The sequence below is a fragment of the Mobula hypostoma genome, chromosome 31 (genome assembly GCF_963921235.1).
Source record: "Mobula hypostoma chromosome 31, sMobHyp1.1, whole genome shotgun sequence".
NCBI classification, from domain to species: domain Eukaryota; kingdom Metazoa; phylum Chordata; class Chondrichthyes; order Myliobatiformes; family Myliobatidae; genus Mobula; species Mobula hypostoma.
The window spans coordinates 7,328,345-7,346,739 of NC_086127.1; the positions used below are offsets into that span (position 1 = coordinate 7,328,345).

At 43.9% G+C, this 18,395-nt stretch overlaps 1 protein-coding gene across 2 annotated transcripts in view; it reads left to right on the forward strand.

Moving 5' to 3' along the window:
- Positions 1–4,567: 4,567 nt before the first annotated feature.
- LOC134339898 (NACHT, LRR and PYD domains-containing protein 3-like) overlaps positions 4,568–18,395 on the forward strand; it is a 33,226-nt gene continuing 19,398 nt past the window's right edge. The window contains exons 1-3 of one of the 2 annotated variants that reach the window (XM_063036672.1): positions 4,568–4,627; positions 11,041–11,207; positions 14,014–14,085. In XM_063036672.1, coding sequence (XP_062892742.1) covers positions 14,076–14,085 — 10 coding nt within the window. In that variant the 5' untranslated portion in view covers positions 4,568–4,627; positions 11,041–11,207; positions 14,014–14,075. Of the gene's footprint in view, positions 4,628–5,862; positions 5,984–11,040; positions 11,208–14,013; positions 14,086–18,395 lie in introns of those variants that run through there. The other variant, XM_063036671.1, reaches the window with a different exon arrangement.

Here is an 18,395-nt window from a genome sequence, read left to right on the forward strand (position 1 = left end):
ACATTAATGATCTGAATGAAGGGATGGTAAATTGGATGAGTAAGTATGCAGATGATACTAAGATAGGTGGAGTTGTGGATAATGAAGTAGGTTTTCAAAGCTTGCAGAGAGATTTAGGCCAGTTAGAAGCGTGGGCTGAAAGATGGCAGATAGAGTTTAATGCTGATAAATGTGAGATGCTACATTTTGGTAGGACTAGTCAAAATAGGACATACATGGTAAATGGTAGGGCATTGAAGAATGCAGTAGAACAGAGGGATCTAGGGATAATGATGCATAGTTCCTTGAAGGTGGAATCACATGTGGATGGGGTGATGAAGAAAGCTTTTGGTATGCTGGCCTTTATAAATCAGAGCATTGAGTATAGGAGTTGGGATGTAATGTTGAAATTGTACAACGCATTGGTGAGCCCAAATTTGGAATATTGTGTACAGTTTTCGTCACCGAATTATAGGAAATAGGTCAACAAAATAGAGAGAGTACAGAGAAGATTTACTAGAATGTTACCTGGAGTTCAGCACCTAAATTACAGAGAATGGGTGAACAAGTTGGGTCTTTATTCTTTGGAAAGTAGAAGTTTGAGGGGGACTTACTAGAGGTTTTGAAAATTATGAGGGGGACAGATAGAGTTGACGTGTATAGGGTTTCTCCATTGAGAGTGAGGGAGATTCAAACCAGAGGACATGAGTTGAGAGTTAGGGGGCAAAAGTTTAGGGGTAACATGAGGGGGAACTTCTATACTCAGAGAGTGGTAGCTGTGTGGAACGAGCTTCCAGCAGAAGTGGTTGAGGCAGGTTCGATGTTGTCAGTTAAAGTTTTAAATTGGATAGATATATGGACAGGAAAGGAATGGAGGTTTATGGGCTGAGTGCAGGTCGGTTGGTCTAGGTGAGAGTAAGAGTTCGGCACGGACTAGAAGGACCGAGATGGCCTGTTTGCGTGCTGTAATTGTTATATTGTTATATCGTTATACTGTTATATGGTTATACTGTTATATGGTTATATGGTTCTACTGGAGAGGAATGTTCGGAATTCCAGACGATTTGGTAAATTGTTTCCAGTAGGTGAGCAGTAAACTGAAGGGGGAGGGCCTTCTTGTCTTGCTGTCAACTTTGACCGGTAGTTATCTCGGGGAGATTGTAATCTTGGCACAGTTGTTCCCCAGCTGGCTCATCAATGCGATGATCCAACTGCGAACAATAGTTATGGATGGCCAAACGTTTGCACGCTACTGTACACAGACTCAAGGCTGTAATTGCTGCCAAAGGCGCATCTACTAAATACTGGCTTGAAAGGGGTGAATGCGTATGCAATCAATTATTTTGTGTTTTATATTTCTAATTAATTTAGATCACTTTGTCGAGATCTGTTTTCACTTTGACATGAACGAGTCTGTTTCTGTTGATTGATGTCAAAAAACTCAAATTATATATACTGTGACTCAAAGTTGTAAAACAATAAAACATGAAAACTTCCAAAGGGGTGAACACATTTTATAGGGACTGTAGGAGGAGAATTAGGCCACTTCGCCCATCGAGTTGGCTGCGCCATTTCATTATAGCTGATCCAAACTTTCCTCTCAGACCCAAACTTCTGTCTTCTCCCCATACCCCGACATGGCCTGAACAATTAAGAATCTATCATAAAGACGACCTCCACTACTGCCTGTAGCAAAGTTTCTACAGATTCACCACTCTATGGCTAAAGAAATCCCCCCTCGTCTCCGTTCTAAAACGACGCACGTCTATTCTGAAGTTGTGTCGTCTGGTCGTAGTGTATCCCAGAATAGAAAACATGCTCTCCGCACCCACTCTATCAAATCCGTTCACAATTTGATCGATTTGAATTATTACCCCCCGCCCCCTTTATATATGCACAGAGCCATGAAACACTCTTCATATGACAAACCAACGAATCCTGGTATCATTTCCGTGAACGCAAACACGAGGAATTCTGCAGATGCTGGAAATTCAAGCAACACACATCAACGTTGCTGGTGAATGCAGCAGGCCAGGCAGCATCTCCAGGAAGAGGTACAGTCGAGGTTTCAGGCCGAGACCCTTCGTCTTCCGTGAACATCCTTTGAACCGTCTCCAGTTTCAGTACATTGTTCTGATATAAAGGGCCCTAAAGTGCTTATAATACTCAAAGCGAGGCTTTACCGGTGCTTTGAAATCTCTGCTTTTATATTCTAATCTTCTTGAAATGAATGCTAACATCGCATTTGCCCTCCTCACCACAGACTCAACCAATGCATTACTCTTTCGGGAATCATGCACAATGACTTCAAAGTCCCCTTGCGCCTCACCTTTTTGTATTCTCTCCCTATTTTGAAAAATAGTCTGCCGTTTCTTTTATTCTAACAAAGTGCATGAACATCCAATCTCAGAAGCTATATTCCATCTGTTATTACACTGCCCGTTCTTCTAATCTGCCTTAGTCCTTCTGTAGCCTCTCTACTTCCTCAAAACTACCTGCACCCCCACCTCTCTTTGTATTGTCTGCAAAGTTTGCAAAAAAGCAATCAATTCCATCATCCAAATCATAGACGTATAACGTAAAAAGAATCGATCCCAACACAGACTGCTGTTGAACATCATTAGTCACCAGCAGCCAATCAGAAGGCATCCTTTTATTCCAACTTTTTGCCTACTGCCAATCACCCACTTCTTTATCCAAGCAGGAATTCCGCTCCCCGCCCCCGTAATGCCATGGGCCCGTAGTTTGTCAAGCAACCTCATGTGTCGTACGTTGTCAAGAACCTTCTAAAAATTCAAGTACACAGTATCAACCAATTCTCCTTTGTCTATCCTGCTTGCTATTTCTTAAAAAAAATTCCCACAGGTTTGTCAGGAAATTTTGCTCTTGAGGAAACCATGGTGATTGCGGTCTATTTTGTAATGTGCTTCCAAGTATCCTGAGACCTCATCCTCAATATTCAACTCCAATATACTCTCAACGACTGAGGTCAGACTGTCTTTAGTTTCTTTATTTCTGCGTCTCTCCCGTCATAAAGAGTTGGGTGACATTTACAATGTTTTAGTCTTCTGGAACCATTCAAGAATCATAAAGGATCATTAATTATACTTCCAGAATCTCTTCAGTCGCCTCATTCAGAACCCTGCCATGTACGTCAAGCTGGTCCTGGTGACTTGTGTACCTTCAGACCATACTGTTCCAAGAACCTTCTCTCTCGTAATGGCAATTTCACTCACTCATGGCCCCTGACCCCTGAAACTGCCACCATACTGCCGATGAAGACTGGTGCAAAATACTTATTGTGTTCGTCCACCATTGTCCCCCATTGCTACCTCTCCAGCATTGTTTCCCAGTGGTAAAATATCCACTCTCGCCTCTCTTTTACACTTTATTTACCTGAAGGAACTTTTGGAATCCCCTTTAACATTATTGGCTAGCTTATATCTTTTCCTTCTTAATTACTATTAGTTACCTTCTGCTAGTTTTTAAAAGCTTCTCAGTTCTCCAAATCCCCACTAATGTTTGCCCTATTATGTGCCCTCCCTTAGTTAGGCGTGGTCATTTGAGTTACTGTCGCCGTCCTGTCTGATTGAATCAGTCTGACATTTCTCTTTCATCTCTCTCATTATGAAGGCGTTTCACCCACAGAACTGCCTTTCATTGTATTTTGCCTGCTTTTTTCACACTATTCTCTGTAAATCGATCCATTTTTACTTGAACATCCCTGGAGATGAGCAGTTCCAGAAATTCTCAAACCAACCCTGTTAGGCACCACCACTCATTAGAGTGTCAAAGTGACTTACATCACATTTCTACCGCATCTGATGCGTGGACTGAACAACAATTTAACTTTTTGACCATGTCTGCATGTTTTTGCACTTAGAGCTGTTGCCACATCAACGAACTGGAATTCTTTTCCTCAATGGAATCGCTGTGTTTAATTCCGCAGAGCACAGATTATTGACAGGCAAGGGAGTGCAGTGATGCAGGCGGTCGCAGAATTGGGCCGCTGAGATCACAGTCCAGCTGTGATCACGTGGAATGGTGCAACCGCGCTGAGTGGCCGAATGCCCTGTTACTAATTCAACATGCCAGCAGAACACCCTGACAAATAAGAGACACAAAGAACATTTATTTAATGTCATGACTTTTTCCATCGATCTCTGACGAAGAACGCTAGATATTTGTGTAAAATAAATGCAGGGAAATTCACTAGAGGGAAAAAGTCCCAATTTCATATGATTGCTGCTGTGACGTGGTATCTTGTTTCCAGTAAGTGAACAGTAAACTGAAGGAGACTGGCGTTCTTATCTTGCTGTCGACTTTAACCGGTGGCTACCTTAGAGAGATGGTAATCCCGGCATTTTTTCTCCCCAATTGGCCCATTTCTCTAATGGCCCACCAGCGACAAAGTGCTAAAGATGGCTTTATAAACGGGCTGACTTAGAAATCCGTGCAGGTCCAGTCAACGGGCACGCAGTTAAACCAGGAGTAAGGGAATGTCAGCGTAAAGTGCTGAATAAGGTGATGTTAGGTTTATGAGCGCGTTATCAACTGAACATTGCTCAGGGTGTGTTCACATATGTTAGGGCCATTAAAATTTAAATGCTCCGATTCGCTGTAAACAGACTCAGGTATCCAGCACCAGGTAAGGACAGAGACTGTACGGGGAAATGTTACGGGGTTTCAATGAGCCCACTTCTCACGGTGGTATTTTCAGTGTTTATCCCAGTTCAATACTCTCTTTTAAATTGCTCAGATTTCCAGATGTGTCTTTTGCCTCTGTATATATATATATATTTCTACAAAGAGTGGGTGCGTATGCCAGCCAGCTATAGATATTTTTCGTTGACTTAGACGTGTTTGAGGTGAATTCATTGCATGCACTGTTACTGACTGAATTGAAGAGTTTGGTTGTATTCTCTGGTATTAAATAACGACAGGAAGTTATTTAGATGAATAAGTGGCGTCTTTAGCAGCTGGTGTTTAGATAAATGAGTTGAATGCTTGCTAGGAGTATTTAACATCACGCTGAGTCTTGGCAAGAATGTAGAGGATATGTTTGCTGTCTTAGGGACCGCTGAAACAGATGCGTACAGATAAAATGCTTATATGGCGCGGGGCAGGTGTACATTTGGAATTTTCTACCTTAAAGGAAAAGAGAAGCAGAGCTTTTTTGCACAGAGCATAAATTCCTGAAAACCAAGAGAGATGTTGCAGGCGGTCGCAGTATTACGTTGCTGAGAGCACAGCTCTGCTGAGATCATGAAGAATATCGGAATAGGATTAATAGGGCGAATGTCCTGTCATTAATTCAGAATGCCAGCGGCACATTCTGACAAATTAGAGACCCAGTGATTTTAATGTTTAGAGTTTTTTTCTCTCTCTTTTTCTGACGAGGAGCGGTTAATGGACTTGAAAAATAAATACGATGTCAGGCAAATTCAACAGTGAATTCGGTGAGGATTTCATATGATTGTGCTGTGATATGGTAGTTTGCTTCCGGTAAGTGAGCAATAAATGCAAGGATAATTGCGCTGTTATCTTGCTGTCGATTTTGGCTGATAGGTATATCTGGGAGATGGTAATCATGGTAGAGTTGCGACCTTAATAATTACTCTAATTGTCCAACTGGAGACAACTGTCGAAGATGGCTTTATTATCGGACTGACCCTGAGATCAGACCGACTCCAGACATCTGGGCCACAGTTACACCTGGAGAAAGGGAATGTCCAGCAATTAAAATAAAAGATTATTCAAAATGCATATTCGACCACAGTTCACAGAGATATTTATTCTGCTATCTCTATGCAATAAAGCAATAGTGAACTTTACCCTGAGCTGACGCTGGAGTTTATAATCTGACAATGAATTGGTCACATGGTAAACAAAAAATTAAAGGGACGAAATCAACCGAAGCGAACCAGGATGCGGGTTGTGATTCTTCTCTGGAGCAGGGCGAATTTTCGAGAGGACGATAGTCATTGCATTGTGCACTGAAATGGTAATTCTGGCTCGAACCACGTGTTAGAGATACCTACTCAGCCAAACTTGAGTTTTAGTGCGGCCTAATGCAAGCGTTGCGGAATGGTTTGTGGGGTTACGTGCTGAACAGGGTGATGTTTAGCTTTATGATCGCGTTACCAACTGAACATTGCTCAGGGTGAGCTCCCTTACTGTTCGGGATCATAAAATTCCAACAACAGATTGTCGCTGACAAGTCAGTGGACACATCCGTTTCATGAGGGAGGGGGAATCTAGAAAGAGATCTAAGCTGAGCCAGTGCGCGGCCGCACAAAAGCTGAAATGCTTCCGCGCACGTAACATTTGTTGCTGCACAGATGGAATTGTGCACAGCTAAAGAATTTACGAAACATGAAATCTTTTCTTATTGTCTTCTATTTTATTATACCCTTCGACTAATAAGTAAAATCAAAAGTATGTAACTTTTCAGTTTTAATTCTAAATATTCATAGATGAATATTGCCAAAAACATTGACGCACATTCGACAGGCCGTGTAAATATTGGTTTGTTAGCCACGATTGCCTCACCCTCCTTTCATACAACGGAAAGGTGTTTGGGCAAGGTTAGGATATCTTAAGCGAGATTGAGAAACTAATGGATTATTGAAAAGTTGATCTGTAGCAATTTGGCTCTTGAAGGGATTAATACTTTCCTTCAGCTCGCTGGATCAACTCTCTGAACATGTCCTGCGGGAACCGAGGCTGCTGGATGTGTTTTTTGAAACACCACACTGTCCATTCAGTTCCGAATAAAGAGCAAAGCCTTGGTGGTGCGGGGGTGGGTGGTGAAGGTTTTTCTCCACCCCAGAGATCCCCAGGCAAGAGCATCCAGATGCAGGGTGTGGACATTTTCACTCTCTGAGCTTTAACGATCCCGGACGCTGGGAACCAAGGCTTCGCTTTATTTATTCCTTCACTGGTGGGGCCGTCACTCTCTGCCCACCCCCGACTTTACTTCTGTAGGCGGTGTAAGGGGAGTAATTAGGAAAGCACCCATATTGCCAATTAGAGTGAGGGGAGATATAGCGAGGCGTTGGTTCCATTGTATAGCTGTTGTCAAAAACTAATATGGATCACCGATGCAGGGGTAAAAGAGTGGATGGTTGTTATCTCTGCCGTCGACTTTGACCAGTAGTTATCTCTAATAGAGGGGAATATTCGGAATTTCATAAGACTTGGCAATTTGTTTCCAGTAAGTGAGCAGTAAACCGAAGCGGGAGGGCATTCTTGTCTTGCTGTCGACTTTGACTGGTAATTATCTCTAATAGAGGGGAATATTCGGAATTTCATACGACTTGGCAATTTGTTTCCAGTAAGTGAGCAGTAAACCGAAGCGGGAGGGCATTCGTGTCTTGCTGTCGACTTTGACCAGTAGTTATCTCGGGGAGATGGTATGCTCCCCAGCTGGCTCATCAATAGACGGTCCAACTGCGGACAATAGTTAAAGATTTACCAGGACGCTGCTTGGTTTAGAGAGTATGAATTATGCACAGAGATTAATGGAGCTCGGGCTTTGGTCTTTGGAAAGAAGGAGGATGAGAAGAGATATGATAGAGGTGTACAAGATAATAAGAGGAATAGATGGAATGGACAGCCAGCGCCTCTTCCCCAGAGCACCACTGCTCAGTACAAGAGGGCATGGCTTTAAGGTAAGGGGTAGGAAGTTCAATGGGGATATTAGAGGAAGGTTTTTTACTCAGAGAGTGGTTGGTGCGTGGAATGCACTGCCTGAGTCAGTGGTGGAGGCAGATACACTAGTGAAATTTAGGAGACTGCTAGACAGGTATATTGAGGAATTTAAGGGGGCGGGTTATATGGGAGGCAGGGTCTAAGGGTCGGCACAACATTGTGGGCCGAAGGGCCTGTACTGTGCTGTACTATTCTATGTTCTACATCCTATCTTCTATGATGGCTTGATAAACAGGCTGACCTTGAAAACAGTGCACTCTAGGCAATGGGAGCAGAGTTAAATCTGGAGAAAGCCAACGTTCAGTGTTCAAAAGAAAAGGTTAATCCAAATGCATAATACTTCATGATAGTTCACAGTGCCCTTCCCTCTGCTGTCTCCGTGCGATAAACCCACAGCGGTCTCTGTCCCGAGCTGGGGCTTATAGTCTGACAATAAACTGCTCCCAGCGTAAAGAATAAATCAATGCCATAACACGAACGGAACTGAAGCAGGATGTGGGTCGCAATTCCTCCCTGGAGCAAATACAATTGAGAAGATTAGAGTTCCCGAGGAAGGAAAGGAGAGAATGAGTTTTCATTCCATCCCACACAAGGAAAGGTTTTGATGAAGTGGGCTGTTCCGTGTTTGCAACAGTAGAGGTGGACCAGGGGGTTCAGTGTTCAATACATGTTTGAGAATTCCCCCTCCCTGTCAGTGGAATTGAAGCAGAAACTGGAGATCTGCGCTGAACCCAGAAAATGTCTGACGGAAGGTTGTGATTCTGAATGGTTAACTTTGTTCCTCTGCCCACAGCTCTTCCTTCCCCAATGAGCGTTCCTCGTAATCCAATTTCCTTTTGTTACATTCGCCCTGGCATGGTTGAAATCTCCTGGAAATGGACTTGTGCACAGACACTCTTTTCGTGATAGGTGGTAAAACAGGGAAGAAAGGGCAGGTTTTCCCAGCAAATTATCCTGGTACTAATTTACCGGCTATTCCTGGAAATATGTTCAGTGCTGTTGTTATTATTTTTACACAACTGGATGATCACAGCGTCGAAGAGCATTATGTATGAGGAGCATTTGGTGGCTTTGGGTCTGTGGTCAATAGAGGTCAGAGGGACGGCAGAAGATATGCGAGTTAAACTTACCAAATACGAAAAGCCTGGATCTAGTTGACATGGAGATGATGTTTCCATTAGCTGGGATCTGAAAGCACTACCTCCGATTAAAGGTTACCTTTAAAGAAGTCATAGTGTCATAAAATTACAACGCAGAAACAGACCCTTTGGGCTATCTGTCCCGCGCCAAACCATTACAACTGCCTCATCCCTTCGACCTGCACCCGGACCATCGCCATCCATATATCTATCCAATTTTCATTTCAGTATTAAAGCTACTTGCAGTTCAGTCCACGCTCTCACTACCTTCTGAGTAAGGAACGTTCACCTCGTGTTCCCTTTAAACATTTCACTTTTCACCCTGAACCCATGATCTCAATGGAAAAAGGGCCTGCTTGCACTTACCCCTCCTAATTGTGATTACCTCTATCAAATCTCCCCTCAATCTTCAACATGCCAAGGAATGAAGTTCTAACCTAGTCTTTCTTGCCTTATAACTCAGATCATTTAGACCCAGCAACGTCCTTGCAAATTTTCTCTGTACTCTTTCAAACTTATTTAATTATTTTCTCGACGTAGTTCACCAAAAACTGCACCAAATACTTGATTACAAAATTAGGTTTCACAAACATAAAACTTTAACATAACATCCCATCGTCTGCACTTTAGTTTATGAAGGCTTATTTGGCCAAAAAGCTTTATTTTAGGGTCATAACTACCTGTGCCGCCACTTCCAATTAATTATGGAAATGATGGATCCCTTTGTTCTACAGAACTCCTCATTCCTCAGCCATTCACTACGACCTACACTGGCTGGTCCTACTGAAGTACAACACCTCGCACTCGTCTGCATTCAATTCCATCTGTTTCTAAGCCCCATTTTCTAGGTGGTTCAGATCCCGCTGTATTCTTTGGTAGTCTGCTCGCTGTCCACTACACTATCCGCCACCATCTCCGACCCCACCCCCCAGGATCTAGGTGTTATCTGCAAATTTGCCGATCCTGTTAATCACGTTGTCATTCAGATTGTTGATTTAGATGACAAACAACAGCATCGATCCACTAGTCACAGGTTCCAGTCAGTCCGTCTATCTCCCTCCACTCTCCGGCTTCTCCCACAAAGCCAAAATCTAATCTAACTAAATATCCCATCATGAATGTCGTGTGATTGACCCGTCGTCACCAACCTTACATTCACAACCTTATCAACTGCCTCGTTAAAGTCCATGTAGATCACATCCAATGCCTTGCTTTCATCAACTTTCCTGATAACTGCCTCATCAAACTCTATAAGATGGGGTAGATAAGACACTGAACCATACTGCCTATATCTAATTGGTCATTGCCTACGCGAATACTCATATATCCGGTCCCTTCGATTACCTTCCAGTAACTTTCTCACTACCAATGTTAGGCACATCGGAATATAAATTCCTGGTTTATTTTGGAACCTTTCTTAAACAGCGGAACAAATTTAACTATCCTCCAATCCACCGGTGCCTCAGTTTCTGCGAGGATGATTTAACTATCTCTGTTTGGGCCCCTGCAATTCCTCTACTTGCTTTCCAGAGCGTCGGAGGGAACGCATTGTCAGGCCCTAGGGATTTAACCACGCTAATTAGTCTCAAGGCAGCAAACATCTCATTGTAATATGCAGAGTGTCCACGCTGCTTTGCTTCACTTCTATAGAGTCTGTCTCTATTTTCTTACCAAATACAGATGCACGATATTCATGTAAGATCACCCCATCTACATGTTTATTTGCATAGACTACTATTCTGATATTTCAGATTACAAATTTTGTCCCTTGCACTTCTTTGAGATGAGAAAAATTTCCTCAGCCAAATGGTTGATCCGTTGAATTTGTTGCCAAGGAGAGCACTGAGTGCTGTCATTGGGTTCATTTAGACAGAGATTAATAGATTCTAGAATACTAAGTAGCTGCAGGGTTACAGGGAGAGCAAGGGAAATGGCTTTGGGGAAAATAACAGCCATGGTTGAATGGAGAAGCAGAATCTGTGGACCAAATGACATAATTCTGTTCCTATATCTTATGCTTCACCATGACTGGTGGATAACAGCTTTGTATCCCATGCCTGGCTTTGTGAAGTGTGACAGACAATTACAGATTTGTTCACTGCGGTCCTTATATTTACGTTTCAGCGAGTTTTGTTTTTAGGAATATTCAGTAGAACTTTTTTGTACTTCTTTGTATTGTTAACGTGCTTCAGTATTTTTCTGGTTTAAGGTAGCCCTGCGGTGACAGTTTTATTGGAAGAAAATCCTACAACTGGAAGAAAACCACGAATGCCGATGAGGGAACAGCAACAAGTGAACCAAACTGAGGACTGAAAGCATCAACTGGAGAGCCCTTCTGATTCATAGTTTCAATTCGTCCAGTCAGGAGAAAGTTTGGTGAGGCTCATTTCCTCAGACACTGATCCTTTAGACATTACATATCTGTACAAAGGAAGATATGAAAAACTTGGAGTGACATTGAGTGTACCCATATCTAGCAGTTATGCCTCTGTCAGATGGACGTGTAATCACTCCAGTCTGCCAATGTGCTGTCAGCAGCTCAGCTCTTTAAGGCCACTCCCATTCCCTCACAATGTTTACTCATTTCAAGATCTTGCATCATCTCCAGTAGCTTTTGGTCAGGTTCTGATTATTCTTTGCTTGGCTGTGTTACGTCATGATCATTTAGGGCACTAGGTAATGTAATGGACCAGCGGGCACTAAGACTACAGGGTGGGGAGAAAGGTGTTCAGCTCACTGGCCTTTACCGGTCGGGGTTACTAGGTACGGAGGTTGTGACATCATGTGCAGCTGCCCTTCGTGAGGATGTGCGTGGAGACCTACATCTCTCTGTGAGTGGATTATGTCTCTCTGTTATAAAAAAGCTATGGTTAAACTAGAAAGAGTGTAGAGAGGAATTACGATGATGTTGTCAAGAATAAAGGCCTGAGTTATAAGTAGAGGACGGCTAGCCTGAGTCTTTACCCCTTGGAACACAAGAGAATGAGCAGCGACTTTACACAAATGTTTAAAATTATGAGAAGCAGAGATAGGTTAGTGTTCAAAGTCTTTTCCCGAGGTTAGGGGAGAGCAGAACTGGGGAAATAGATTTCGGATGTGAAGGAAAGTTTTAAAAGGGACATGAGCAGCAAAGATTTAATTCAGAATTTGATGATTACAGTGCGTACTAAAAGTATACACCCCGCCCCCTTGGAAGTTTTCATGTTTTGTTGTTTTACAACATTGAATCGTAATGGATTTAATTTGACTCTTATTGAAACTGATCAACAGAAAAAGACTCCTTCTTGACAAAGTGAAAACAGGTCTCTGCAAAGTGATCTAAATTAATTACACATATAAAACAAAAACTAATTGATTGCATAAGAATTTACACCGTCCAAGTCAGTATTAAGTAGATGCACCTTTGGCAGCAATTACAGGCTTGAGTCTGTGTGGATAGGCCTCTATCAGCTTTGCACATCTGGACTCTGCAATTTTTCCCCATTCTTCTTTATAAAACTGCTCATTCTCTGTCATTTTGCATAGGGATCGTGAGTGTACAGCCCTTTTCAAGCCCAACCACAAATTCCCAGTTGCATTGAAGTATGGACTCTGACTTGTCCACTCCAGGACATTGACATTTCTGTTTTTAAGCTACTCCTGTGTATACTTGGCTTTATGCTTGCCGTCAATATCTTGCTGGAAAACAAACATTCTGCAAGTCGCACTTATCTTGCAGACTGCATCAAGATTTCCTCCAGGATTTCCCTGTGTTTTGCTGCATTCATTTTACCATCTGCCTGTACAATCCTTTCAGGGCCTGCTGGAGTGAAGCAATCCCACAGCATGATGCAGCCACCACCATTCTTCTCGGAACGGGCGGTGTGTTACTGATAATGTGCGGTGTTTGGCTTATGGCAAACATAACGTTTAGTCTGATGGCCAAAGAGCTGAATTTTATTTTAATCAGACCGTAGAATCTTCTTCCAGCTGACTTCAGAGTCTCCCACATGCTTTCTGGCAAATTATAGTCGAGATTTCACGAGTTTTTTTTTCAACAAAGGCTTTCTGTTTACCGCTCTTCCATAAAGCTGCGACCGGTGATGCAACCGGACAACAGTTGTATGCACAGTCTCCCCCATCTCAACCACTGAAGCTGGTAACTCCTTCAGAGTTGTTGTAGGTCTCTTGGTGGCCTCCCTCACTATTCTCTTCTTGCGCGGCCACTCAGTTTTTGAGGGCGGTCTGCTCTAGGCATATTTACAGCTTTGCCTTCTTTTCATTTCTTGATAATTGACTTAACTGTACTCCAAGGGATATACAGTGACTTGGAAATTTTCTTGAATCTATCTCATGACTTGTACTATTCAACAACCTTTTCGTGGAGTTGCTTAAAGTGTTTATTTCATGATATAGTTTTTGGCAGGATACTGACTCACCAGCAATTGTACCTACGAGATACAAAAGTATTTTTACTATAATCAATTGAAACACTTTGACTGCACACACAACTCCAAAAATAGACCTTTATTTAATTAATTATGTGACTTCTAAAACGTATTGACTGCACCAATGATGATTTGATGTGCCATATTAAAGGGGGTGAATACTTATGCAATTAATAATTTTGTGTTTTCTAATTGTAACCAATTTAGTTTATTTTGTAGAGATCTGTTTTCATGTTTACACGGAAGTGCCAATCTCTTATTGATCAGTGTAAAAAAGGCCAAGTTAAATCAACTCTCATTGAATATTGTAAAACAATAAAACATGAAAACTCCCAGGTGGTGGTGAATACTTTCTATGGGCACTGTATGTGGAGAGAGTGACGTAGGCTGTGAATGAGGCAGGTACAATATAATAATTTAAGGAGCAATTTGGACGGGTAATGGGAGTGAATGGGGCCTTCAGTGATATGGGCCCATCACAGGACATTCGGACCATTTCCGTGGTCACTGTAGTCGGCATGGTCTTGTTGGGCTGAAGAGTCTGTATACGTGCTCTGTTGCTCTATGACTCTGTCAGTATGATGCACTAGATATCACTGGACAGACATACCGACATGGTGTGCAAGTTGACGTTTTCGAGGAATGTTTGCTCCCTCGGCCAACTGCTGTTCTGATACAGGGGTGGAGATACTGTAATGTTTGCAAAGTAATCGTACTCTCTCTGACTCACTGTCTGCTTGTTTTGTGTAATTCAGAGCATCGCCAGCAGGTGGAGCTTTCCTGCACCGCGACCAAAGTATCAACAAGAAGATTCAGAATGGCTGCTGGTATGATCACTGGGATGTTGGCTTCTGCCCTGTTGGTGCACAATAATTTAGATGAAGAAATTTATTCAGTCTCTAGTAGAGCACAGAAAAAAATCATCAAATGGGGACATTAATGTGTTAAATATAGTCTCCGTATATTGTCTAGCTGTGATGTCGCATTTAGTGATACTTGGATTTACTAAAAGCTCAAAAGTTCAAAATCCACTGTGAATTGATTAGCAATGTACATATATGTCACCATATACAGCCCTGAGATTCATTTCCTTGCTGACGAGCTAGACAACTAGATATGAATTTGGTTCGGTGGAAGGAATCCGAGCGTTAATAATAGAGTGCTATTCAAATTGGCGGCTTGTCGCCAGTGCTGTGGATGAATGCTGAGGTCACTGTTGCTATCTGTATTAGAGAGTTTGTAAATTTTCAGATGGCATCAAAATTGGTGGTATAATGGACAATGAAGGGGACCGAGAGGAACGTGAAAAATGCATCGAAGGATGGGTTCACTTTGTAAAGTTAAACCAGTGCAGGAATTGCACAGTAAATAGTAGCGTACTGAAAGGTGTTGCAAAACGGGGACAACCAAAGGTTCGTTTGCATATTTCTCTGAAACACTTTATGCATGGAGATAGAGCATAGGACTGATGTCATTAAGATGCAAAGAGTACAGAAATGTGTGTGAGGATATTAATAGGAGTGTGGGGCTTGAGTTATAAGGAGAAGTAGAATAGGCTGGGACTTTTCTCCCTGCAGCAGAGTTAAACGGCTGCCTTGTCTTTGCTGAGCTATATTAAGCCATGATCTGTGTGCCCTTATCTTGGGGAAGGAGCAGGAAAAAGTTAATTCCCCGTCAGTGGAGAGGGAGGGTTTTGGTGGTGTATTTCATCTTCACTAGGTGATTGAGGTGAGCGTTTGAACAAGTGAAGGCAGAATTTATCTGCTATTAAATTATATACTTGTTTGCTTGCTGTGTTTGCAAAGCTTGGTTGGCTGTCAGCATTGTCTGTAACCTTTCACTGATTCTATTGTATATCTTTCTTCCACTATCAATTACTGGTACTAAATGTACTTCAATAATGAATTTACATTGAATTTTGCCTATAGTCTCAAACCTCACTGATAATGCACAGTGACCTTTTGAACAGAAAAGCACTGAGTAAATCTCGGTAAAGTTTACAAATCCATATTACAGTGCAGTGTGGCTACTGCAGAATTGGGCAGCCTGGGCCTCAGGGTAATGGTCAGTCTGTGACACAGTATGTGACACAGTGAACACAGAGTGTACGATCCAGCTTATCAGACACTGTGTAATCCAGTGGCTGGTCTGTGTGTGACAGAGGGGACTGGGAGATGTGTGACCCAGAGAGATATTGCGATGATAATCCCAACGATATTTCCCGGTATCACCTGCAGTTGTGCCATTAAGATCCCTTGATCTTCAGTGTGTTCAGTTACTGCGTAGCCAGGGATCTTATTGCTGTGTCTGTCCTGTTCTTTTTCTGGGAGTCGATGTGCCCAGTCACCAGCTCATCGGGTTGGTCACGTGGCAGCAAGTACGGTTCACATTCACCAGCACAGTCCCACTCAAAACCTGTCAGCAGAAGTCTCCGGTCAATTAATTGCAGCCACCCATTCTGAATATCTCTTGGAAGAGGTGCAGTCGACGTTTCAGGCCGAGACCCTTCGTCAGGACTAACTGAAGGAAGAGTGAGTAAGAGATTTCAAAGTTGGAGGGGGAGGAGGAGATCCAAAATGATAGGAGAAGACAGGAGGGGGAGGGATGGGGCCAGGAAGCTGGAGAGGTGATTGGCAAAAGGGATACGAGAGGATCATGGAACAGGAGGTCTGGGAAGAAAGACAAGTGGGGGGGGGAGACCCAGAGGATGGGCAAGGGGTATATTTAGAGGGACAGAGGGAGAAAAAGGAGAGTGAGAGAAAGCATGTGTGTATAAAAATAAGTAACAGATGGGGTACGAGGGGGAGGTGGGGCATTAGCGGAAGTTAGAGAAGTCGATGTTCATGCCATCAGGTTGGAGGCTACCCAGACGGAATATAAGGTGCTGTTCCCCTAACCTGAGTGTGGCTTCATCTTCACAGTAGAGGAGGCCGTGGATAGACATGTCAGAATGGGAATGGGATGTGGAATTAAAATGTGTGGCCACTGGGAGATCCTGCTTTCTCTGGTGGACAGAGCGTAGGTGTTCAGCAAAGCGGTCTCCCAGTCTGCGTCGGGTCTCGCCAATACATAAGAGGCCGCATCTGGAGCACGGGACGTAGTATATCACCCTAGGCGACTCACAGGTGAAGTGTCGCCTCACCTGTAAGGACTGCTTGGGGCCCTGAATGGTGGTAAGGGAGGAAGTGTAAGGGCATGTGTAGCACTTGTTCTGGTTGCACGGATAAGTGCCAGGAGGGAGATCAGTGGGGAGGGATGGGGGGGACGAATGGACAAGGGAGTTGTGTAGGGAGCGATCCCTGCGGAAAGCAGGGGGGGGGGGAGGGAAAGATGTGGTTGGTGGTGGGATCCCGTTGGAGGTGGCGGAAGTTAGGGAGAATAATATGTTGGACCCGGAGGCTGGTGGGGTGGTAGGTGAGGACCAGGGGAATCTTATTCCTAGTGAGGTGGCGGGAGGATGGAGTGAGAGCAGATGTACGTGAAATGGGGGAGATGCGTTTAAGAGCAGAGTTGATAGTGGCGGAAGGGAAGCCCCTTTCTTTAAAAAAGGAAGACATCTCCCTCGCCCTAGAATAAAAAGCCTCATCCTGAGAGCAGATGCGGCAGAGACGGAGGAATTACGAGAAAGGGATGATGGTTTTGCAAGAGACAGGGTGAGAAGAGGAATAGTCCAGATAGCTGTGAGAGTCAGTAGGCTTATAGTGGACATCAGTGGATAAGCTGTCTCCAGAGACAGAGACAGAAAGATCTAGAAAGAGGAAGGAGGTGTCAGAAATGGACCAGGTAAACTTGAGGGCAGGGTGAAAATTGGAGGCAAAGTTAATAAAGTCAACGAGCTCTGCATGCGTGCAGGAAGCAGCGCCAATGCAGTCGTCGATGTAGCGAAAGACAAGTGGAGGACAAATACCAGAATAGGCACGGAACATAGATTGCTCCACAAAACCAACAAAAAGGCAGGCATAGCTAGGATCCATACGGGTGCCCATAGCTACACCTTTAGATTGGAGGAAATGGGAGGAGCAAAAGGAGAAATTATTAAGAGTAAGGACTAATTCCGCTAGACGGAGCAGAGTGGTGGTAGAGGGGAACTGATTAGGTCTGGAATCCAAAAAGAAGCGTAGAGCTTTGAGACCTTCCTGATGGGGATGGAAGTATATAGGGACTGGACATCCATGGCGAAAATAAAGCGGTGAGGGCCAGCGAACTTAAAATCATCGCAATGTTTAACAGAGTGAGAAACTAGTGGGGTGGCGGCAGGATGGAGTGAGAGCAGATGTACGTGAAATGGGGGAGATGCGTTTAAGACCCCTGGTCCTCACCTACCACCCCACCAGCCTCCGGGTCCAACATATTACTCTCCGTAACTTCCGCCACCTCCAACGGGATCCCACCACTAAGCACATCTTTCCCTCCCCCCCTCTCTCTGCATTCCGAAGGGATCGCTCCCTACACAACTCCCTTGTCCATTCGTCCCCCCCATCCCTCCGCACTGATCTCCCTCCGGGCACTTATTCGTGTAACCGAAACAAATGCTCCACATGCCCTTCCACTTCCTCCCTTACCGCCATTCAGGGCCCCAGACAGTCCTTCCAGGTGAGGCGACACTTCACCTGTGAGTCGGCTGGGGTGATATACTGCGTCCGGTGCTACCGATGTGGCCTCTTATATATTGGCGAGACCCGACGCAGACTGGGAGACCGCTTTGCTGAACACCTACGCTCTGTCCGCCAGAGAAAACAGGATCTCCCAGTGGCCACACATTTTAATTCCACATCCCATTCCCATTCTGACATGTCTATCCACGGCCTCCTCTACTGTAAAGATGAAGCCACACTCAGGTTGGGGGAACAATACCTTATATTCCGTCTGGGTAGCCTCCAACCTGATGGCATGAACATCGACTTCTCTAACTGCCGTTAATGCCCCACCTCCCCTGGTACCCCATCTGTTACTTATTTTTATACACAAATTCTTTCTCTCACTCTCCTTTTTTCCCCGCTGTCCCTCTAAATGTACCCATTGCCCATCCTCTGGGTCCCACCCCACCTTGTCTTTCTGCCCAGATCTCCTGTCCCATGATCCTCTCATATCCCTTTTGCCAATCACCTGTCCAGCTCTTGGCTCCATCCCTCCCCCT